This window comes from Eublepharis macularius, chromosome 10, assembly GCF_028583425.1.
Source record: "Eublepharis macularius isolate TG4126 chromosome 10, MPM_Emac_v1.0, whole genome shotgun sequence".
Lineage (NCBI taxonomy): Eukaryota > Metazoa > Chordata > Lepidosauria > Squamata > Eublepharidae > Eublepharis > Eublepharis macularius.
The window spans coordinates 85943078-85968492 of NC_072799.1; the positions used below are offsets into that span (position 1 = coordinate 85943078).

Sequence of the window (25415 nt, forward strand, 5' to 3'; positions counted from 1 at the left end):
CCCAAGTTTCAGAGAGATTGCACCCCGGGAAAGGCATGATCCATGGGTCCTTTCCTTTGTTGTCATTTTCTGTTGACAGTGGCAAAAACAGGACTCTCTGCTGGAAGTACTTTGAAGGACTAAAGCCAGAAGGAAAGCCAGAAGGAGTTCAGACAGAGTTCAGTTCCTGCCGTTGCCAGGGGATTTTTTTTTAAAGATTTTTTATTCTTTTTATTAACTACATTAACTAACAATACAGAGGAAAGGAAGGGGAGCAAGGGAAGGAAAGGGGAAAAAACCAACAACATATAACAACACTACACTACACAGAATGCTTTCCCTTCATACTGCCATTATTAAAAAAAAAATTAAGCTTTGTATAATATTGATGGAGTGGTTGACCTTGCAAAATACAAATTACAATTCAAATTAAGTCTTCCTCCCCCTCCTGGGTCCCGGACGCAATTCTCTCTGAGCAACTGCAGCCATAGTGCTCGTTTCCTCCCCCCCCCCTCAGACTTCGCCTTTTCTTCTTGCTTGGTGTCTCGCTGAAATTCCGGATTTTTGTCCTCAAAATCCCTTAGTTGATCTTCTGATATTATCTTGTAAGCTTGATCTTTGTAACTGAACCAGATACCTTCCGGAAATAGCCATTTGTACTTTATTCCACGTTCCCTCAGAAGAGCTGCGAGCTTTTTATACTTAAATCTTCTTTTCCGAACTAAAAATGGGACGTCTTTCAGTATCTTGACTTTACTGCCCAAAAAGTCCAGATCCGCGTTGTATGAGTTGTATAGGATAGTGTCTCGGGTCCTTTTAGATGAAAAATCAATGATGATCTCGCGAGGCAGCTGACGCTTCGTTGCATATTTTGAAGAAGCCCGACGGACTTCCAAAATGGCGCTTTTAACCTCTTCTTTAGTTGCCTTCGTGGGTGTCGCCAATAGTTCCGAGATCAGACCCCATAAATCCTCATTTTCCTCCTCTTTCACGTTCTGGAGGCGCAAAATTGTCTGTGTTCGTTCCACTTGTAGCCCGATCAGCTGGTTCTCCACCAGCTTTAACTCTTTATTCGTAGCCTTCACGAGTGACGCACTTTCCCGAGCAGACTTCTCTGCCCCCCCTGCTACTTCCTTAATGGTTTTCACTTCGCTCTCAATTAAGCCCGCCCTTTGATCTGTTTCATTCAGCTTGTCAACAAAGGGTTTTATGGCTTCGATAACCGACCTCTTCACCAATTCCTCGAGCGACTCTCCTTTCCCCTGCAGGGCAGCCGAAATTGACTTGCCCAAAGCGGGACTCTGTTTTTTCGCTGCCATTTTAGGGGGGGGGACCGCCAGCCGGATTCTGAAACTCAGCGAAGGGGAAGAACGAGCCTTCTTAGTTTCAGATCCCACCACTCCTTTGCGTGTGCTTGTAATAACAGAAGGGATTCGCTTACTTACAGGCTTCCGCCTAGTTCTGCTCTTTGCCGTTTTCCATGGCCCGGCAGCACTTGAGGCGCCGCGCACGTCTGCCGGCCTCCATAGGGACAAACGGGCAATTTACCCCCCGCATTGATTTTCGGGGGGCTCTTCCCGCAGCGTCCCAGACCCTGCCTCCCTCACTGGGAGTCCTGGGGGCTAATCTTCGCAGATCAGCTGCCCGGTCAGGGTGCTCGGGCGCTTCCTCCTGGACCTGCGGAGAGGAGCGTCCGACATGGCCGAGAAAACGAAAACGAATCCCCGTTGCCAGGGGAATTGATTGCATGTGCCAGACTGTCTGGCTTGACGAACGGCTGATGAAGGCAATGAACGAGACTTGCAACGACCACTTGTTCGTTTAGAATGGAGCCTCACGAACGGCTTGGTCGCGAGCAGACGAATGGGCTGTTCGTGGTTTTTTTCTGTTTGTAATGCTGTTCGTGCCTATGTCTACTCTTAACCACTACACCAAACTGGCTCTCAACATATAAAATATTATATTCCATCCCCAACTTCTACCCTCTGTACTTTCCTTTTCCTTTCAAGCTCCTTTGATCCAATGATCTTGAGCAGCAGATAGCGAGTCTTTATCTCTTTAGGGAGAATATGGTGGAGAGATACTTGGCCACAGCCAGCGTAGTTCTTGGTTCTCTATCCACCAGCAGATAGGGAACTTTATTATCTTTTATTATCTTTTAATACAGTAGAAGGTAATTTAGTTAAAATAGTGGCAATCCATAATTTGAGATGAAAGTTATAATGAAGTCATTCCAGTATCATATGGGACAGAGTGTCAACCTTTTTCAAATTGCATTTGCAGAGTTTGTCTGAATAAGGTAAATTACAGTATCTCCCTTGTAGGATTGCTGAGGGGGCCATGTTCAGGCGTTCAAAGCATGAATGCTCTTACAGTACCATACCCTCTATAAACATACATTTAGGGCCAAAACAGATGAGTCAGTGGAGACATGATCAGAATTCCTCCCTATTTCTAAAATGGTCCTGATTCCTATGAAGTCTACAGAGCAAGGGTGGAGAGGAAGTTTAACATCCCCCCCCACACACACAGTTTTACGAATTGAAAACACCCATACATTCTGTAATTAGACCTGGAAAGGAAAAAAGGATAAACTCATTCTCTTTGTCTTTTCCCCTTTTCCAAAGCTAGTAACAGAGCAGAGGCTGTTTAAATTAAGAAGAGTTAAACCTCTTCTCTGCTGTGCAGCAGTCCCAGTCTGAATTTTGGCCCTCACAGTAGCTATTATCTTTTTTTAATACACTGGGGAGATATAGGTCATTTCCACACATCCTTAAAGGGACAGCCCACTCACCGAACGCTGACAGCTTTTCAAAATGGTTGCAGGCTGTTTGGCTTCCGGGGTTTTTTTGGTGCCTTTTCTAGGAATGCACTTTCCACAGTCCCCCAAGAGGCGCTGAAAAAACAGAAGCTGAACAGCCCACAACCCATTTTGCAAATGGAGACAACACCAGCATTCCGTGAGTGGGCCGTCCCTATAAAGCTGTGCAAAATTGGTCATAACCATAGATCTCCCAGTGTCACATCTCTTTTGGCCTTTACTTTCTCAAACAATATACTTAAGAGTAAATACATCTATATTTAATTGGTGCCTGCTTTTTTAAGTATTTGTTTTTGTAAAGTATTCTTCCTCACTCACATGCTTTTCAAGCTCTATGGGAGATACAATATATGTTCCAAAGGCCACCTTGAACATTTTTTTGGTGTGTATTAGCTTCATTTAGCTGTTAATTATTCCAACCTGATTTAAAGAAGATTTAACTTCACTATAGCCTCTAGTGACAAGAGTAGGCATGTCTTGATTACTGCTGATTCTAAATTTAGAAGAGAGAAGCCATTCCTGTTTAAAGAACTCACAGCAAGAGGAATACATGTTTCTAGCAACAAGGAAAGTGAAGTGTAAGGGTATAGCCCAACAATGAAAAATATATTTTTATTTTATTTTACTTCATTTATACCCCACCGTTGTCCCCAACTGGGACCCAAAGAAGCTTACATCATTCTCCTTTCCTCTGTTTTTTCTTTCACAACAACCCTGTGAGGTAGGTTAGGGTTAGTGAGTGATTGGCCCAAGGTCACCCAACAAGCTTCCATGGCAGAGCAGGGAATCAAACCTGGGTCACCCAGATCCTCGTTTGCTACTCTAGCCACTACTCCACACCGGCTCTCAAGCAAAATTATAAAGCAAATTTCACAGTCGTGACTATTTGTTGATCATCTTCCAAGTGAAATTAGTGTGGTGGATGGTTTACACTTAGTGGGGGAAAGGTCATCTTAGGCATTTCCCCAAATCACTGAAAAGTAATGGGATGGATCCTATGAACCTGTTCCACGAAGGGTAGAGCCTTCCTCTTGCGGAAGAGGAATATTCTGCAGGTGCCTGCCTCCTTGTACTGGCAGAAACTGCCTGGTTAGCAAAACAGATTCATCAGATCCAAGCCAGTAATTTTAGGAACTGCTGCCTTCTGTTGTTGCTCAGTAAGCACTTGTTATAATATTTTTTAAAATCACAGACGAGAACAAGTAGTTAGTTGTTCATGGAACTCTTTAATAATTTAAGTTATCAACAGGTGTACATTTTGATTGCACGGACATACATAATAATATGGGCAACTTCTGTCCAAGAGTCAGTTTATGCCATAAGCTGTTTCAAATAATAAAATAGTACACTCTCTGGAATGTACCACATCAAGGTGCAGGTTTAAATGACCCCCTGCGCACACACGCACGCACGCACACACACTGCACATATAAAGAATCTTTCTCCATGCTCTTTAGCCAGGGAGGGGATTTTGCTTCTCCCCAGGTGAGGGACTTATGGCATGTGGTGCTGGAGTGCATTTCACCCTTGGGATGCTCCATGTGTCCCTCGTTACTTGTCAAAGCTTTACCGCCTACTTATGCAAGCTGGGAACTGGCTCCAAGGCATATGACACGACAAACAAACAGAGGGAATCATAAATTGTTATCATTCATTTCAGTGTATGCAGGCCTGCACTATTTGCACTCACCTGTTAAATTCAACCCACTACCCATGGACTGTGGTTGGCCAGATGCAACAATTTTTGTGTTTTTGTTGTCCTATACATGTAGCCGAAACAGCTGGTTTATCAGGTCCAAAGGCAATATACTTACGAGTAAATACATTAAATATAAAAGATTAATGTAAATAGCTATGTTTTTATAAAGAATTCTTGACTGTATGTGTTTCAAGATAATCATGGTTTGTTGTTATTTTTATTTTTGTCTTAGCTTCATGTAGAGGTTAATTATACAAATTATTGTGTTGTGTAGATAAAGGTAAAGGTAGTCCCCTGTGCAAGCACCAAGTCATTAGTGACCCATGGGGGGACGTTGCATCATGACGTTTTCTTGGCAGACTTTTTCAGGGTAGTTTGCCATTGCCTTCCCCAGTCATGATAAGCCCAGAATATCTATTAAGAAAAGGAACTTTCTACATGATCCAGGCAAATTTAGAATGTGTAAAGAAAGCAAACACTTATCTATATCTCTCCAGGGCAACTGGATACTGGGATAAAGGGACCACAGGGTTTAATCCAGCAAGTCTCTTCTTATGTTCTTATGAATTTTAGCAAGTGTTTCCCAAGTGCAACGGCTGTAAAGCTACCACTCAGCAACAGATCAAATTGTAGCAAAACGTAACACAAATCATGGTGGGTCCAAAGTTGTTCAGGCTTGATGTACGGTCTGTCCTCCAATTTTAGAGCTGGAGGATGGAGTTTGAAAATGGCAATGCATCACATATTTTTAGTATACTGATTGAGAATAGCTGGCAAGACTGGAACCATAAAATGCAAGCCCTCACACTGGATCCATCTTTTTGCACTCAACACTTTCTTGGCAGTGTGGCCCCTACCACTGTGACAGGCACAGTATAAACTAGGGATGATAATGACACTACAAGCAAGTGAAGGAATGGATCTATTCTACGAGGCTTTGAACTGTACCACTTCTAGAGTCATGTTGCTTACTAATTCTTACCTGAAGAGTTTTGACTTTGCCTAGGATGTTGTCCTGTGACATTGCTTGAACAGACTCTTCACTCTCTGCTCGTCCATCAGGTATGAAAATACTGTCATGGGAAAAAGCCCGTGTTCCCATACTATAACTGGAAGACCTGAAAGATAGACATGGATAGGGTTTTATTTTTATGAAAGGGCCTCAAATGGCAAGTCTAACCAACTATAAGCACACAATTCCTCATTCCCTGAATTGTGTTCCCTAATATCTATTTATTTTAATATGTATTTCTTCCATTGTTGAAGGCTCAATGTACGTGGGGGAACGACAACATATTTAAATCATATTTCCCTTACAGCTTCTTGCCACATGAACATGGAATAGCCAAATGGGCACGAAAGGTATTTCTGTAACCCACAAATCCTAACCGGAGCAATCATTTGCCATATTCTATCGTTTTCTTCTGGTTTAAATACAGAGGCTAATGAATTCAGATGAATTCTCAATATCGATTATAAATGTAACCTACCCTTCCCTTTGTGAGCTCAGAGCAATAAACAGTATCCTCTTTTTCTATTTTATCCTCACAAAAACTCTGTGAGGTAGGTTATGCTGAGGGAATGTGATTGGTACAACATCTAACAATGAATGTCATGCCTGAGCAGAGATTTGAATATAGATCTTCTCAGGTCCATTCTTTCATGCTATCTGTCTGCAATTGTTCCCCTCAATATAAAAATCTGTCATTGGAACAGTGTCAGGCTCTGGATGACAGAATACAGCAGACAGATCCCTGGTTCATTACAGCACGACACAGGTCCATGGTTAAATGACTTTTATTCAGAGATCAGATCTTTTCCATATTCAGGTCCAACGGTCTACTTAGGAGTAAGGTAAGCAACCAAGCAGTTCTAGTAGAAGTTTGACAAGAATGGCAAAATGGGAAAAACACATCCCTTTTCTACCCGACTTTCCTTCCCCCTCACAATGCCCAAACAATTCATTGTTGTCTTTTCTGTGTGAGAACTTTATGCATATTTGTGCTATCATGCCATGAAGAGAGAAGACATATCATAGTCCGGAAGAGAGGTTCAAAGCTGTACAGGCAGCTACCCGGGAACATTTGAGGCCCCACTAGAATACTAGCAACAGAAAATGGAGTTATACCAGGCAACTAAGCATATACATAGCAAAATTAATATTGGCATGGATGAATGGGCACAGACAAACATGACAAACAGTTCCTTGAATATAATTGAAATTTGGACTTAGACTGCATCTGCACAGGAGTTTTCTATGAATACAGAGCGAATTATGTAGACTCAGTGTGAATGTAGAGTCATTAACATCGGCAATGGGGCATTCATGCAGGACTTTTCTGAATGCATTCTTTTCTGAATGCCAATTTCTACTTTAGAAACTAAATGAAGCAGTCATCATCTGAGGGAGCCTCCCTGTTACTGGATCCAATCCAACCAATGTTGTAAGAGATTTAAGAATGTGTTTCATTCTCCCACTGAAAACAATACAACTTCTTAATTCCTACTGGGGCACGGCCCAGTGTTCAGTAGAATCTGAAATTCATAGCGAAAAGCAGGTAAAATAAAATGCCACACAGCTTTAGTGCTTGAAATAAACTGATTGTCCACACATTAATTATATATTATGTTCGATCAGTAGGAAAGATAATTTTAAGCTTCATTTTAAACTATAAATAGCCTTCTCAAATGTGGAGTCATTATGTTTTTCTTTAGTGCCTGAATGCTTATATAAAGGCAACCAAGGAGACCATGTGATGAGGTAATGAAGCGACAGGGGCTTTTTTGGAGTAAAGTTGGAGTTTACCAAAGGCATTTTTCTCAGCTAAAACCAGGGAAAAGAGGTGGTGGAACTCAGTACCGCACGATGACGTCACTTTGGGTCAGCTGGAACAAATGAAGAGTTTTTTAAAGTTTAAATCACCCTCGGTGAAAATGGTCACATGGCCGGAGCCCCTGCCCCCTGATCTCCAGACAGAGGGGAGTTCAGATTGCCCTCTGTGCCGAGTGGCCATGTGACCATTTTGGAGAGGTGCTGGAACTCGGTTCCACCACGTTCCAGCTGAAAAAAAGCCCTGCCTAAAACATATAGTGAAAAAGACAAGAGTGTAGTAAGTGAACGTATTTATTTATTATTACATTACATTTCTAGACCACCCTCCCCGTCGAACAGGCTCTGGGGGGTGTAACAACATACAATTTATAGCATACAGTTTAAAACAGCAACAACATTATAAATAAGCATTTAAAACATTATTCCACGTGCAATAAAATTTCTCAATGGCGGATATAAGTATTAAAATTCAGCATTTTAGGTGCAGGGCTTAGTTCTTACATAATGACCTGCACCACACTTTATGAGCTCCTGCATGGGTGGTGGACGGTCTTCAATGGTATGGCCAGCGAGAGGACAGCCTAGCCCCCACTAAATGCCTGGCAGAACATCTCTGTCTTGCAGGCCCGGCAGAAAGATAACAAATCCCGCCAGGCCCTAGTCTCCTCAGACAGAGAGTTCTACCAGGTCGGAGCCAGGACTGAAAAGGCCCTGGCTCTGGTAGAGTTCAGACAGACCTTCCTGGGGCCAGGGACCATCAGCAACTGCTTATTAGCTGATTGAAGCGACCTCCAGGGAACATATGGGGAGAGGCGGTCCCGAAGGTATGCTAGGCCCAGTCCGCATAGGGCTTTATAGGACAATACCAAAACCTTGAACCAGACCCAGTACTCAACTGGTAACAAGTGCAGTTGACAGAGGATAGGTGTTATATGTGCCATGATTAGAGCTCTGGCTCCAATCATGCAGCTGCATTCTGAACCAGCTGCAGTTTCCAGATCAAACCCAAGGAAAGCCCCTTGCTAAATTTTTATTTTAGAGTGTTGAATTAAAAACAAATGGGACAGTAAATCATAAATAATTTTGATTGTTAATATAGGATTGTATTTTCAGAAGCATGGACAGAGTTTGGCTTGCACAAGAGGTCTTTCCTGCCACTTTGTTCTTACCACAGTCACTTGCAGCTGGAGCATTCTTTGGATGTTTCATCACAGTTCCTCCAGCAGCTGAAGGGGTGGGCAACAATACTTTCTCTGGGTTTTCAAACCCATATATGGTTATAGCTTAGAGTCTCTCTACACAAGACATTGTACAGAAGGACACTCAGATGAAAGATCTTACACTTGTTCTCCCATTGAGGATACACATGCATTGCTAGGGAGACACTTGAATATAAGACCGCACAGAAAGTAAGCCACTTCAGCATCCCCATGTGCATTTTCTAAGCATCTTGAGCATCTTCTAAGAGAGACTCTGGCCAGATCACTGTTTCTACACCAAGGGTGCATGGTGAGGATGATGAGCCCAGCTGAGACTTATAAATTCCCAGTTGGGAAGAGCAAGTAATAACAAAAGACAAATTCCCCCATTTGTCTAGCTCTGCTCTCTATAATCTTTGGCTGGCTTTGTATTAAATTGAATAGAACATCAATTAGTAGAGGCATATATTTAATTGCTCTTTCAGATATTTTTAGTCCTTTGGTATTCTGCTGTTGTATGCCCACCTGTGCTACATACCTTGATGGGTTTTGCCCCTTTTCTGTTCTGGACACCTTTGTGACTCCAGTTCCAAATATAGAGGCTTTATCTATACAATGATTGCGCTGGGTTCTTACACAATTCCAATTCAGAGCATTATCACTGTTCAAATCTCAAGTTGTCACTTATTTTTAGGAGTGTACAAATCTGCCTCCTACTCCCATATTGAGGCATTCAGAAATAGTAACAAAAAAATATAAAAGCATGTAATGTTTGGCAATGTCTTGATCGTGGAATTCTCTTGAACCTTTGTGCCTTATTATTTATACCTTTTTCTGGAAATATTTTTTTTCAAAATAAGAGCAGTTTGTATCATTTGATATATTTTTTAAAAAACTGAAAATCAGTGCATATGGAACCAAGTGTATGCCTGGAGAAGACTGCTACTATATGCTTTAACTACCCATCTATTTAAATGCCATGGTAATACCATGACAACAGTTGTCATGACATATATGGGTGACTCCTCAGATCAATGTGATTTCTGCATCAAGGCTGAGTTCACACTTGCATTTTATAAAAAATGTAACATGGACATCACCATGATGGAATGTATCTCTTTAGCCATTGGGTTTATGAATCCTTTTATTGGTAATCCCATGCTTAAAAGAAAAACTAATGTGAGAAGAGGTTGGGGGTAAGTGATAGTATATAGATGGTTGTGTAATATCGAATATTGACTTCTGTACTCCAAGATGGAATAATTATTTTTTTAAGGAGGAGCCATTGGCTGGATTCCGCCCCAGCTTGTGCTAGAGAACTCCAACGCATTCGGGGGGGGGATCCACAAATTCCACCCGATCTGCAGCCTCCCACACCAAATCTAGCACTGTTCGCAGCATCTTCTGGCCCTCAGAAGTGAAGGGGGCTGCAGCAGGAAAAATGAGGCAGGAAATACTGTTCTATGAACAGAATTCTTTGGATCCCACCAACGTCTACTCATTTCATGAGTCCACCGAACAGGGATGATAATTTTGCACCCAAATTGTGAGCCTATTCACACATAAATAATAATAATTTGTTCTCTTTTTACCTGATTGTTAATGGATGAGTTACAGCTGACTGTGAGAACTGGATGATTAATTTGCAACAGCTGTTTTGCATGTGGATGGAGTGGTAATGGCTTCCTATCTGCTAACATCGTGAGGCAACAGAGACAGATAAGACCACAAGAGCTTTTATTGAGCATTATCAATTGTGGAATGAGTTGCATTAAAGAGAAATGGTATTGCTAACCTTTTTGATCTCACACAGCCATTGTGTCTGTGAAAGCTGCATGACAGACAGGGGCAGTTGTCCCTCATACCTATATCTCCATTCTGGATAATGCTTGCACATGTTACATTTATGTACATCATGAACTATGGAAGACAGAGAAGTCTTTCTACAATGAAAACATGAAATTCTCAGCTAAGGAACAGCTGTCCTCATTTTCTTCCAGTCACTGCTACAACAGTAGGTCACGTTTATATTCTGCATGGCTCTGGAGGGGGGATACAACCTTTCCTCTGCACATTTTAAATGGCTGCTTGGTTGCCTGTGGGTAGACAAGAAAGACATGGGGAAAGCGGTAATTAATGGGTGCTAGCTGCAACAGTCCAGAGGCTGGAGGCTCATTACAGGCTGCCGAGATAGAGGGAAAGGATGTTATCACTCAGTTGTTTCCCATGCCTTAACCTCGCCTCCCTTCTCCCACTGGGAGTCTACTAGATGTCTATGTTGGGAGAATCTCCTATAGCTGATATAATGTAGCCATCAAAATAATACTTACCCATCTGCTGTAGACAGGTGAATTGGTATTCTGTTTCCAGTTGCTGTTTGTTTCATTTCATGTGTCCCTGGCTCATAACCTTGCTATCACCTGTTCAGTAGAGGAGAATGGTGCAGGAGATAGGCAGGAAACATAGGTATCAGTATACTAATTTCTTTTTCTTGGAGAACTCAAAGGATGGAGTAGGTGCAGAAGTATTGCCTGAAGCATGGTCTCTACTCCATTGCTTACCTAGGTAAGATACCTTGTACTTACAGCCCTCATTGCAGGAATAAACTGGAGATTCTTTTTGGGTGATGATGGTGTCCGAAGTCTTCAGGCAGTGAATGTGTAAGTATTCTAAGATGATAGATACTACCTATCTTCCTTTCATTTATTTTTTGTTTTCTCTGGATGCTGCGGTTTCTTTGGCTTGTGCAAAGTGCTCCATCATCAAAGTTCCCATCATCATAATCTGTGAACTCCCAGTTCTCTAATTATGTGATGCAGAGCAATGTAGCCTCAAGTCACATCATCTTGACATATACATTCTGTGCTGAGGTTTATGTACTTCTGCTGGAGTGCCTTGATTGGCTGCAGAGTTAGTTGCAATCCTATTCTGCTCTGGGGTTCTTAACTGACACCAGTGGGAGTGTTCAAAGTAATACCACCTCTTTTGCAAGTATATTATGCTTTTTTTCAGGGATGAAAATGAGCACTGGAATCTGATGCAATTCTCTTCCTCCCTTGCCATGCACTCAGCTCCACCCAGATTTTTGCTTTGCACTGGCAGAGTGTACATCAGCATTATTTTTTTCTATTAGTGTAGTGCTAAGCTTTGGCAGTGCAAGATGGGTGTAACAAATGTTACTGGTCCTTTCCACACATCCTTAAAGGCATGGCCCACTCATTGAATGCTGGCAGCTTTTCCCCTTGACTCCAGACACCTCTGTTTTCAAAATGGTTGAAGGCTGTTTGGCTTCCTTTTTTCAGCTCACAAATATAAAGGGGAAAAAAACTAACTGGAGGTATCAAAGAGTGTTTACACAAAATTTCATGTAATATACTTATTATTTTTTTATATACTTTTGAAAGTGCAAAGTACTAGTAGTGCTCTATAAATATAATAAATATTATACATACAGTAATAGTAGATACAAAAATAAATAGTATTCAATGTACTTCCTATCAATCACTCAGTTGTAATACCATGGGCATCATAACCCATAATCCAACCGGTGAAGAGGATTATTGGGAGAATCCACAAGGTAAATACTGCAGTTCCTAAATAGTTTTTCACTGTTTGTTTCCTCTTTTTTCTTTTTTCTAGGTGATGTTTTCCTGAAGATTGTTGTTAGTCCAATATAGAATCTTTTTTTAAAAAGGTCTTCTCCTTCTCAGGATGTTGCTGGAACGAGCCTATTTATTTTTGTATCTACTATTACTGTTTTTATTATATTTATTGAGCACTTCTATAAAGCACATCCAAAAATATATAAAAGCGCTTTGCACTTTCAAAAATATATAAAAAATTAATAAGTATATTGCATGAAATTTTGTGTAAAGAATCTTTGATAACTCTGGTTGGGTTTTCCCCCTTTATATTTGTGAGCTTTGGGATTTCCGGAGGAGCCCTCCTTAGAGGAGCGTTTCCTTTTTCGGTGCCTTTTCTGGGGCCACACTTTCTAACAGTGGAAATGGCTACTGTGTGTGGTCAGGGAGCCATGTGTACACTGGACATACATATCAGTGTCACTGTAGTCCATTTTTAAAATTCAGTTCAAATCTGCATTAAAATGGGCTGTTGTTAGGGAGAAGCCTCCTTCTGCTGCCTCTCACTCCTGTTGTAAAGGAATTGCTGGCTTAAGTTTTATACCAGGCTTATGGAATGCCCCCAGTCTGGGCAGTGACCCATGCAAATGGCTACAGGGGAGTTGCTGACCAAGTGGCCAAGCTTCCCTACAAGATGGGAAGGAATAATAAAAAAAATACATATAGAGTGAAATCAGAAAAAAAGTTTATTTAGGGGAATAACACAAATAGTTGGTGTGGAGAATTAGCAAACTCAAGCAGTCAAGCATTCAGTAATAAAACTCAGCACTAGAATGACCACGTTAACTTCCAAATAGTTCAAGCACCCATGTGCACTGTGCCATGCATTCCACAAAGAAGAGGTGGTGACATCAAAAACAGAGCAAGAGGATAAAGCATGGGAGGCGTGGGCAAGCTCTGATTCCCAAAGCAGGGGTCCAGACAGCAAATAATCCAAAAAGCAAATCCAATGGAGAAAGCAGCACAGCAGCATTGTTGTCTGCCCGGGGGGCTACCCCACAGCTATGCTTCGTAGCCAGGTAGACTGCTCCACTCCAGGCTGAGCACTCTCAATTCATGCAAGGTAGAGTATCAAAACTCTGAGTACACATATGATCTGGGGACAGATTCTAGCTCCAATTTTAAGACAAGGGACAAATACAAAACAAAAGATTCTTTGGTTCCCAGGCATGGAAAGAGTGGGCCAGGAGGACAGACAGGTATACTACCTGATTGGCTGAAAGGGAGGAGGAGGAAGGTCCAGAGTCCTGAGAATATTTCCAAGTAAAGGAAAGAGGGAAGGTCTCCACAGGCGGAGCATGATGTGCTTGGAGGAAGTCTTGGTTACCTCATTGAGCAGAGGTGTTGACAAGCAGTTCAAACCAGCCCAAATTAGATCAATCTGAACCAAGAAATTTATAGAGGGAAATGTAATTGTGGGCTTAGCTCTTCCTGCAGTGCCATGGAAATAAGTTTCTGGCCATTTCTAAGACAAAGAGGAGCTGGGCCCATGCCAACATGGAGGGGAAAAGGAAGGCAAACCAAACCAAAGGCAGCTGTGCCATGTGGTAGAATGACATTGATATAACAACAACAACAACATTCGATTTATATATCGCCCTTCAGGACAACTTAACACCCACTCAGAGTGGCTTACAAAGTATGCCATTATCATCCCCACAAGGAAAAAAGGCAGAATAACTACAAATGGAGGGGAAAGATACAAAGTCAAAACTGTAATGAAGCTCAATAAATACGCACAAGCAAGTCTACAAAACCATCAAACACATCTATCATAACATAACATTAAATCCACAGTCATCATCATAGTAAATAAATACAAAAAGAGTCCAGTAGCACCTTTAAGACTAACCAATTTTATTGTAGCATAAGCTTTCGAGAATCAAGTTCTCTTCGTCAGATGCATGACGAAGAGAACTTGATTCTCGAAAGCTTATGCTACAATAAAATTGGTTAGTCTTAAAGGTGCTACTGGACTCTTTTTGATTTTGCTACCACAGACTAACACGGCTAACTCCTCTGCAGTAAATAAATAGGTATCAAGAAACAGGCAAGCCGCTCCAAGGTACGCAATATTAGTCTAACCGGTGAAGTCCATCCAATAACTGGTCTCCACAAGAACAAGTCCACGAGGTGAGTAAACAGGTAAGTTCAATTAATCGGTATGTAGAATTCCATGGTGCACATGATGGTAACTCTTCTCTCCTTCCTCTTTGTGCAGGTATAATACCGGAAGACTTCAAGGAGCACAGCCACTCCTCCTGCCCAACAACCAGGGCCAGCTGTTGCCAGAGAACCTTAGAAGTTTGATGTATTTCTGTTTATTTATATGTGATTAATTATATGACCACATGTGACACCTTTTTTTCCGTCCCTGAGAAGGTGCTTCGCACGAAACAACTGGCAACAGCCGGCCCTGGTTGTTGGGCAGGGGGAGTGGTTGTGCTCCTTGAAGTCTTCCAGTATTATACCTGCACAAAGAGGAAGGAGAGAAGAGTTACCATCATGTACACCGTGGAATTCTACATATCGATTAATTGAACTTACCTGGTTACTCACCTTGTGGACTTGTTCTTGTGGAGACCAGTTATTGGATGGACTTCACCGGCTGGACTAATATTGCGTACCTTGGAGCGGCTTGCCTGTTTCTTGATACCTATTTATTTACTATGATGATGACTGTGGATTTAATGTTATGTTTGTTGGTTTTGTAGACTTGCTTGTACATATTTATTGAGCTTCATTACAGGTTTGACTTTGTATCTTTCCCCTCCATTTGTAGTTATTCTGCCTTTTCCCCTTGTTTTTCATTGGAGATTCCTCCCCTTTGTTTGATTATTATCCCGACAACATTCACCCTATGAGGTGGGTGGGGCTGAGAGAGCTAGAAGCTGTGACTGACCCAAGGTCACCCAGCTGGCTTCAAGTGGAGGAGTGGGGAATCAAACCCGGTTCTCCAGATTAGAGTCTCATTGCTCTTAACCGCTACACCAAACTGGTGTATTATGAGTACTTTCATAGTTTAAGAAGCATGGAGAAACAAAGAATAAACAAAGCCAATTGCAAATTACAAGTTTAGCTGAATACTGCATTTTGTCAAAGATTCTTCCAAAGTTTAGGGATATAGGAGAATAAGATATTATCCTTTTCAGCATATCTGTGGGTGATAGTGCTCCAACTGAAGAAATTATCAGACAGAAACTAGTTTAGGATTGTTAAGGATTAAATGAAATCTTTTGTGTGTATCTTAGAAATAAATCTCTGTTGAGACCGTCACTGTACTGGGTTTGCTAAGGAACAGATGGCGTGTGTAGGCTGCTCTCTGGCTGACATAATTAATGCAAAACTGCGGCAATTTTGTCTTTATAAATACAACTTGAATATTAGGGCAAGATACGTGTCAAGCCACTGCACTGACAAGGAGGCAGGACATTTAGAAAGAACCTGTAGACAAGTTTCACAGTTGTAGCTTACTAATGCACAAACCTAGATGCTCGTGAAGGTCTTGCTCTGGCCAAAACAACCTGATTACTAAGTGCGAGATCTCAGTGTGCAACCAGAAGAAGCACAGCAGGAGATGATATATTATAGCTTCCAACTTTAAAAACAAATGGTGCCTTGAGGAATAGCTTATACATCACAAGTATGCCACTGAAAATATCATGCCTTATGCATAATGTTATAATAAAAAAAGCCTTTCATTTATTTTGCCCATCAGACATATGATGAGTTCAAGGTTTTTTTTCAGCAGCAACATGGTGGAACGGAGTTCTGGAACCTCTTGAAAATGGTCACATGGCCGGTGGCCCCACACCCTGATCTCCAGCCAGAAGGGAAATTAGATTGACCTCTGCGCCATGCGGCACAGAGGGCAATCTAAACTCCCCTCTGTCTGGAGATCAGGGGGTGGGGCCACCAGCCATGTGACTATTTAGGCCAAGGGCGATTTAAACTTTTAAAAACTCCCCCCCTTGTTCCAGCTGACCCAAAGTGACGTCATTGTGCGGTCCTGAGTTCAACTACCTCTTTTTCCCAGAAAAAAAGCCCTGGATGAGTTGATGTACTTCTACAGGTCTAGAAATGTTTCCTCTCATGAAATGTGAAAGGCTCTGATGCTTTGACTTTTGTAATGGCTCAATAAGTCTGCAATTCTGCACATTTATGAGTTTGGTGCAACTTGACTCATTAATAATCAGTGATTCAATTCTCTTTCAATAACCACTACAGAAAAATAAATTGCCTGCCCTTTATGTTAATATTTAAATGTCATAATTTCATCACTGAAACTAGGATAGGTAAGGTGATGATTCTCAGGCCTGCTCATGTTTTCAGGAGTAACCCTATGCCATTTATGTAGACCAGCTGGAAGTCTAGAGACTCCAGTTAAGTACAAGTCGTTCATTGCAATGTTTTAACATAAAGCACTTACCTATATCACTGCATATGCCCTGTCATATCTTGTACAGATAAAAGCTTCATATTCTCATATCATTTGAAAGGTGGAGGGGAGTTTTACAGATGCCATGGACAGCTAAAAAGAAAAACTAATGGGTTCTAGATCGAATCAAGTCTGAATTCTCCCTAGAAACTATAATGACAACACTGAGTGTCTCTATAGATGAGACGTCTTACACGAGGATGTTGGAGTGAAGAGAGATACAATGTTAGCCGGGAAAGGTAGGCGACAGAGCAGAAGGCTTCATCTCTTTCACCTCTCTACAAAGAGCTGGGAGATCGCTCCTCAGTGGGTTTGTTAATTTCCTCTTCGGATTTGGGGCATCGAAGCCCAAGTAATCAATGCTGGCTGCTCTGGAGTATGCTCTCCACGTTCTTTTGGCCTTCCTTTTTCATATGATTCCATAGATCAGTATCTATCCAATCTGGTAATTTCCTCTCATCGCAGAGCCTTCATGGTAGCCAGGTTCAACCTCTTTCCCTCGGCTGTTTCAACAGGTAGATACAAAAGTATTCCTTATAAAGAAAGAGTTTGTACTTGCTCCTACAATGAACCTGACTCTGTGCAACATATCCTTCTTCGCTGTCCTCAGTACTCCTCTCTGCGTTTCTACCTGATCCGCCCACTTCTGCTCTCTGCAAAGACCACGATAGCTAATAAAACTAATTTCTTGCTATTCAACAAGTCCCCCGAAACTATTGCATCTGTTGCCAAGTTCTTAGCACATGTATGTAAGCTAAGAGCATGAGTTTATAATACTTAGTTTTTATTGTACATTTTTATTTTTACTTAGTGTGATCTTAATGTGGGTTCTGACCAGTGGGAATCCCTTATTTTTCTGTCTTACTGTATTTATTTATTTATCTACCTATTTTCTTCTTTCTCTTTTTATTGTATGCCAATAAAGGTAATTGAATTGAATTTCCTCTTCCCTCTTCTCCTCCCTGAAGGCTATGTTAATGTCACCTCCAGGTCTGGAGGCAAAGAAGAAATAAACATAAATAAGTAAATTATAAATGCATAAATAATTAAAGAGCTGGGAGATTGCTCCTTGGAAGGTTTGTTAATTTCCTCTTCCCTCTTCTCCTCCCTGAAGGCTATGTTAATGGACGGGAGAGGCAAAGAAAAAAATAAACAAACCCTCCCAGCTCTTTGTAGAGATTTGAAAGAGACGAAGCTTTCTGCTCTGTCTCCTACGTTTCCTGGCTAACATTGCGTCTCTCTTCACTCGAGCATCCACATGTAAAATATCTCGTCTATAGAGACTCTTAGGCTATTGTACTTTGGTCACATCATGACAAGACACTGGAAAAGTCAACAATGCTTGGAAAGGTGGAAGGCAATAGGAAAAGAGATGGTTTGACTCAACAATGGAAATCACAACCTTCCGTTTGCAAGATCTCAGCAAGGCTGTTAATTTTGGAGGTCTTTCATTCACGGGGTCGCCGTAAGTTGGAAACAACTTGACAGCACATCATACATATATGTTCTCATAGCGAGTTCCCATAGTTCAAAGCATAGTAAAGTAGGGTTGCCAACCTCCAGGTGGGGCTTGGAAATCACCCAGAATTACAACTGGTGTTCAGGTTACAGACATCATGTTCTCTGGAGAAAATGGCAGCTTTCGAGGGTAGATTCTATAGCATTATACCCCACTGAGATCCCCTCTCCACAAAATACATTCTTCCCCTTCCTCCACTTCCAAATTCTCCTGGAATTTCTCAATCTAGATATGACAACTCTATAAAGTGAACAGGGTTGGTTATGATATAAGAAGGGGAGATAGAAGGCAGACTGTGATTTATGGGGGGCCACAGGCTAATTTCTGATGGACCAGCTTGTATCTGATTGCTGGGATTCTTGTAAGCAATATGGGAGCAAGTGGACTTTGGTTAATGCCAAACTAAATGATACATTCTACACAAGTAGAATAACTACTCAAGTAGAATAACTGGCTATGTCCAGTTATTTGACCATTTTTAAAGGAAGTTTTATCTCATATTAATTTTGTATCAGAATACCCACTAGGGTTGTCAGTCCCCCACTGGCGGCGGGGGATCCCCTGCTCCCACCCGCCACCCTCCCACCTACTTGGCTGTCAGGGGAAATGGGGGGAATGTGCCTCCCAGGGCACACTCCTGGGCAGAGTGGCGAGCTCCCGCATGCCACAGTGGCCCAATTTGGCAGTGGCCCAATTTGGTGGTGTCAAATCCACTTGCTTCAGAGAAGTCAAATTAGGGAGCTACTTACTTCAGCACAACTTCTCTGAGGTAGCTACTTATAGATTTGTGAAAAACATTTCCATTCTAAAAGATGCAGTATTGAAAATCTGCTAAAATGCAAAACATTATGGCTGAATCAAGAATACTCACTGCATCTACAATTATTCTTCTGGGCTGGCACAGTGCAAAAAGGCCACAGCAAACCCTCATCACTCCCTTACCTCAAGCCATCATTTGTCTCTTCATCAGAAGAGAGCATGCCATTGCAGATATTTCCAAAGGAATGGCTGGGTTTCAACTTGGCATCCTCGCGATCCGGCGTCACCTCCCGTTTTTTCCTCCGACCAAAAAACTTCTTAAAAGGCTGGAATTTGCTGGACTTTTTCTTGTCTGAAGATAACGAGACAAACATGCACAAGAGGGCTTATCAGCACTGGACCTCAGAGCAAATGGGTGAATAACAAGGCAGTTAGTTAAGCACTCGCCAAGGAAGAATGAGGTCAAAGAGCAGGAAGCCTAAGAAAACATTGTGCTTGGAATTTCAATGTATGGCTGCCACTTTCTGACTATAATGAAAAAGCACAACTAAAACCATTAAAACATCTGCTCTCTACAGATTCACACTCCATTGTCAGAGCTGACTAATATTTAGAAAAAGGGAGGGAAATGGTTTGCAACAGCCAGAACGTTACACTTGCATCCAAAGCAGGATTAATCTTTTTTAAGGGTTTATGCAATACATGTCTTTGTCTCATTGTGCTAAAGGAATGGCATCTGCACCAGATGCTCGACGTCACAGTTTGGAAAGCAAAACTGCAAATGATTTTAGGTTGTATTATTCACATAGTGCCATTGTAACCTCTATTGTATGGATTCCATGGGGCTAATTTAGGAAGCAAACTTTCACACCATGTAAGTTAAGAATTTTTTCCCACCAAACCTTTTAAAAATTAGAATACAACTATTTTTTCTTTTCTTTAACCGAACTCATAATTGCAACAAAAAACTAGAGACTTTCACTAACAGTATCTTTGATACTACTCAAGATAAGCAAGTTCAACTGGTTGGATCCCACCAAGGTGCAGAGTCCTTTGCCACAATCCTTACAATTATGAAACAACTTGAACCCAGGCCTCTGCATCTTCTTGGGGAATTACAGTCCTTATTGAAAGTGATCAGAGCACATTAATTTTTATCAAGCTCCCCAGCAGCCAGCCTCTTCCTCAGCTGCCTGGCTCCAGATACTAACTCCGCCCTATTGGGCTAAACCAATTAGCTCATGGGTGTATATGATTCTTTGTAGACAAACAAAGTGGTTAGTTACAACGATGGGATAGGCTGAATGGGAGCTGGATTTGCCAGATACGTTAATTCAAGATTTGCTCTCTTGAGTCATCATCATCACCATGCTTCAGGTTTGTGTCTGAACACCTTGGTTGTCTCATATTCCATAGCAATGGTCTTCTGGCTATATATGAAGCCACAGACCATGATAAGAGTTTACATCAAACCTGGCAACGCAACATCAACAACAGTTCATTTGTATGCTGCTCCTCTGGACAGATTAGTGCCCACTCACAGTGGTGAACATAACATGGGTATTAGTGAGTGAATGTGTATAGCTAATGGCTTGTTGAATTTTATTTAGTTCAAAACATGGTCCCACAAAGGGTGTGAACAAGAAGGTTGCTATCTCAGAAAGATAACCGATAACAAAGTCAACAAGAGGAAATACATGGACAAAATATCATGTTACACAAGTAATATCACTGAGGTAGAAGAGTCAGTTAATCTGACCTAAGATTTACAGGAATAAATATTACACATACCAAGACATACACACCCTTTTAAAAATACAGGCCAAATTTGTCTAAGAAAGGGTGTACTCGAGATATAAAAGCACTTATGTGTTTTTGATTAGCTTCTCTGTCATTTTCCTATTCCGTATTCCTATTCCAAAACCATACAATATCCACACACTCAAGCTAGTAGCTGAACACCTCTGTGATACTGCACCACCTTTGCATTCCTTCCTAACTAGGGTTACCATCTCTGGCTTGGCAAATTCTTGGCGATTTAGAGGCAGTGGGAAAGCACAGTTTGAGGAGGGAAGGTTGCTCAGCCCGGATGTGATGCCATAGAGTCTCCCCTCCAAAGCTGTCATTTCCTGTAGTTAAAATTCAAGGGGCTCCAGGCCTCACCTGGAGGCATTTAACTCAAAGTTACCTGCCTTTAAAAATACCTTAATTCCTCCTGACATCATAATTAACTGAAACACTAGGATCTTTGCAGGCATGGGCGTAAACTACGGGGAGGCTGAGGGGCTCAAGCCCCCCCAGATTTGGCCTGGGGAGGCTGAGCCCCCCCCCCCGGGCAACCAGTGAACTACCTGGGGGCTGAGGGGCTCAAGCTTCCTTGGATTTGGCTGCGGGGGGCAAGCAGTGAGAAACTCACATGACGGCCTCAGTTATAATGTCAGATGAAGCACAGGATTGTCCACCCTTCCTGTTGTATCATAATTTCCATAATTCTTTGGGGCTTTGTTCCTGTTTTTTGCTCTTACGTATTTCTGTTTATTAAGAATTTATAATTTAAAAAAGGAGTTGCAGTTTATATAAACAATTTACAAATAAATGTTACAGAAGAATTAAGAGACTCTGATGAAAGATACATGGTTTTGAAAACCAGGCTCCTAGAAGGCAAGATTTAAACACTAGCAACAATATATGCGCCAAACAATGCAAGAGAAAAAAATTTATGACAATGTTTTCCAATCCATTTTCGATTTTCAAGAAGATAATGATCTTCAAAGAGATGAATGAGGTAATGGATCTAAAAATAGCTGAAAAAAACCAAAGAAGGCAAACTTCCCAAAAATGTTATAATTGGAAGATCCTTGGAGGATCAAAAACCTGAATACTGGAGACTATACTTTCTTTTCTGACAGACACCAAACACATTCAAGGATTGATATGTGCTGGATATAAAAAAATCTGAGTTATTTATATTGTTTATTATATGTTTACTCTTTCTTTTCTTTTCTTTTTTTGATGTAATTATAATTGTGCTATTATGACTATCAAGGAATTACATACTTTTAAAGGTGAGAATGAGGAAACTGAAATTCTCCAAGATTTTCTATTCCTTGGCTCAGTCATCAACCAACAGGGAGACTGTTGGTTGACTGAGATTTGGAAGAGCAGCTGTGAGGGAGCTAGAGAAAATCCCTAAATATAAAGATGTCTCTCTGGGAACCAAGATCAAGATAATCCAAACTGTGGTATTCCCCATTACTATGTATGGTTGTAAAAGTTGGAGAGTGAAGAAAGCTGACAGGAAGAAAATTAATTCATTTGAAATGTGGTGCTGGAGGAGAGTTTTGCAGACAAATAAGTGGGTACTAGATAAAATCAAGCCTGAATTCTCCCTAGAAGCTAAAATGACGAAACTGAGGCTATCGTACTTTGGTCACATCATGAGAAGACAAGATTCTCTGGAAAAGTCAAGAATGCTAGGAAAAGTAGAAGGCAGTAGTAAAAGAGGAAGACCTAAAACAAGATGGCTTAACTCAATAAAAGAAGCCATGTCCTCCAGTTTGCAGGATCTGAGCAAGTCTGTTAATGATAGGACGTTTGGGAGGTCTTTCATTCATAGGGTTGCCATAGGTTGGAGGCAACTTGACGGCACATAACAACAACAAGACTCCACTTCTAACACTGTCCCTTTCCTCAGTTTTCAGAGTGGGAGAAACCACTAACCAGAGAGTTAGAAAGATAGACAGGTCAGGGCATCTGTTTACTGTTTACTCCTTTACTGCCCTGAACTATCCTTTGATGTGTAGATTGCTAATCTCAGGACTTCCTCCTGAGGAATAGATCGGTAGATAGGAATCTATCTCTCCACTTTCCTATCAAAGTATAGAATTCCTATAATAAAGAACTCTTACGTCTTTTCTAAAACTAAGGTAAATCTAAGTTTATTTGCTCTTTCCTTTTACACTCACACCAGCCAGCACGCTCCAACCACCCATCATCACGTTTTCTCTGCAATCAATGCTACTCTGTTAAGGAACAGTTTATGTTCCTTTTAATAGGGAAAAGGTGAGTCTATTTTATTTTACTTTTCAGTTGGAAACAGAACACAGAGAAGGGTATACCCTATGTTTCCTTGCTGAAATAGCTTTGTTTGTTTGCTTGCTTGCTGTTTTTTGCGGGGGCTGGGTGTCGGAGAGCAGTTAGTTTTTTCATGGTAGTGGGGGGGGGGGCTGCTTCAGCCACTCCTAAGCTCCTCTTTCAATTTCCATTCCATTTTTAAATGGAGAGGTGGTATCTATTGCAGAAAAGGACAATTCCTAAAATGGCAGCCTTTAGAGTATCTCCTACTAAGAGGGCCAGCCCTTCTAGAACTCCACCTGCATAGCCATTTATAGGCTCCACCTAGTGCCCGCATCTCTTGCTTTACCACAGGGATGGCTTACCACACTTGCACTATCTGGGGATCTAAGAATCGATTGACAAACTGCCTGCCTCACCTGGCACCTTTTTAGTAACATGTTTGAGTGGGGCATAATGTGGTCACAGAGAAAAAACTTGCAACATTCAAAGTACTGAAAAGAAAAATGCCCACACACATTATCTGCACAGCAATGGATCAAGCAAGGATACAAAGTAATGGTACATATACACAGTCCTCTTTCCCTTCTCTAGACATAGCCTGCATATTGTTATGCTAGGGTATGTTATTTACTCATAAAGCTACAGCATTTATTCAGTCATTTATTTCCTTGAGTCTTTGTCCAGACTACCAACCTTTTGTTAACTCCACATGGTAACGGCAGCCATCAAGATGGAGACTAGGCACAAGGGTTTCTTTCTGCAAGTTGTCCCCAGATCGAATCAGCTCAAATGGCTTTTGGACCCCTCATGTTAAAATAATTTATCTCCTCTGTTTTCCCACCCCAATTGGGGTCAGTCTGTCCCTATTATTCCTAGGAAGAGATACAATCTAGCATTTCCATGGTCATAGATCCAGAGGAGTTCGCCATGTTAGTCTGTAGTAGCAAAATAGTAAAGAGTCCAGTAGCACCTTTAACCAACTTTACTGTAGCATAAGCTTTCAAGATGCATGGAGTCCATGCATCTGATGAAGAGAGCTGTAGTTCTCGAAAGCTTATGCTACAGTAAAGTTGGTTAGTCTTAAAGGTGCTACTGGACTCTTTACTAATCTAGCATTTGGCAGTCACACGTCTTTGACCTTTCCTAGGCATCACATTCTTACCAGGGTGTGAGATGGCCCTTTGAGTGTTCTCTGCTGTCTATAAGTATTTGCATAACTAAAACTTAAGCACTGCATGCTTGTGAGAGTCATTGCCAGGATGGGGGATTCTTGGGAGAAATTAACCTTTCTTCTGTTTCCTGTCTTTACCGAAATAGAAATTTCTTGGAGAGAATGTGGGGATTTTGCAGCCTTAAAACTCCCCAGAGTGTGATGTAATCCAAAGTGGAGGGTATTTCTCTACAAACACAAACCTAGAAGTGATATCATTGTGTTGCCTCAACACTCTGGCATAGGGTTGCCAGGTCCCCTTATCCTCCTGGCGCTGACCTTTTTGCTGCTCCCATTGTGCTCTTCCCACACGCACTTCACAGTGGGCCAATTTGGGCTCCAAACGGGCCTGATTCAGCCCACTTGGGGTCCAAATCAGCCTGCTGTGAAGCTCAGGAATGCTCTCAGGGTGGCACAATGACCTCACTTCTGGAAAGTGACATCGTCATGCCCCCCTTGGGAGCCCACCGAGGAGGCCCATTCCCATACCTTCCCCCCCACCGGCCAGGTAAGTTGTGATGGAGGGCAGAGGGTAGAAGCAGGGGACCCCCTACCCCCACCAGGGGAATGGGACCCCTACTCTGGAAATCATTTAAAACTCTATGGTATAATCTTCAGATTCCTTGTCAGGCTATGGATGACAGGATATGGCAGATAGATCTCTGGAGCATTGCATCAAGACACAAGTTCTTGGTCAAAATGGCTTTTATTCAGAAATCAAATCATTTCCATATACAGGTCCATAGGACTACTTAGAAGCAAGGTTGGCATGGATGGGGCTCAGACATGACATTCTGCCCCCCTAAAGATGGTCCCTCTCCTTAAGGGCCGGGTTTGTCAGGATAGCATCTATGGAAGTTTGAAATCAGTCTGGGTGCATTCATATGGGACTGTTCTTCCCATTCTCTGTGTCAGACTACGAAATCCCAGTTATCCAGAGTTCGTCTACCCCCTCTTGCAAGAAGCACAAGGTTTCTTGGTTCCAAAAGGTTTATTGAAAGACTATGCTCAGGATACAGGTGTCCATAATCCAAAGGCTGATGAGGCCCTTGGCTGAACGAAAGCTTTGTTGAGAATGGCATGTAAAAGGAAAGTTACAACACTTCAAACACCCATTCCCAGCCTCCCCCCTAGTCCTGTCTGCGAAGGCATGAGAAGATGAGAATATCAAGGTCGTTGGCTGGACTGGATAGATAAGGCTCTTCGCTCCCATGGATATGAGCGGCCTGGCCGACACCTG

At 41.8% G+C, this 25415-nt stretch overlaps 1 protein-coding gene across 1 annotated transcript in view; it reads right to left on the reverse strand.

Moving 5' to 3' along the window:
- CRACD (capping protein inhibiting regulator of actin dynamics) overlaps positions 1-25415 on the reverse strand; it is a 259695-nt gene that overhangs the window by 72128 nt on the left and 162152 nt on the right. Inside the window, exons 3-4 of the mRNA XM_054989872.1 lie at positions 19072-19240; positions 5482-5617 (exon numbers count right to left, since the gene is read on the reverse strand). Coding sequence (XP_054845847.1) covers positions 5482-5617; positions 19072-19109 — 174 coding nt within the window. The 5' untranslated portion in view covers positions 19110-19240. The remainder of the gene's footprint in view (positions 1-5481; positions 5618-19071; positions 19241-25415) is intronic.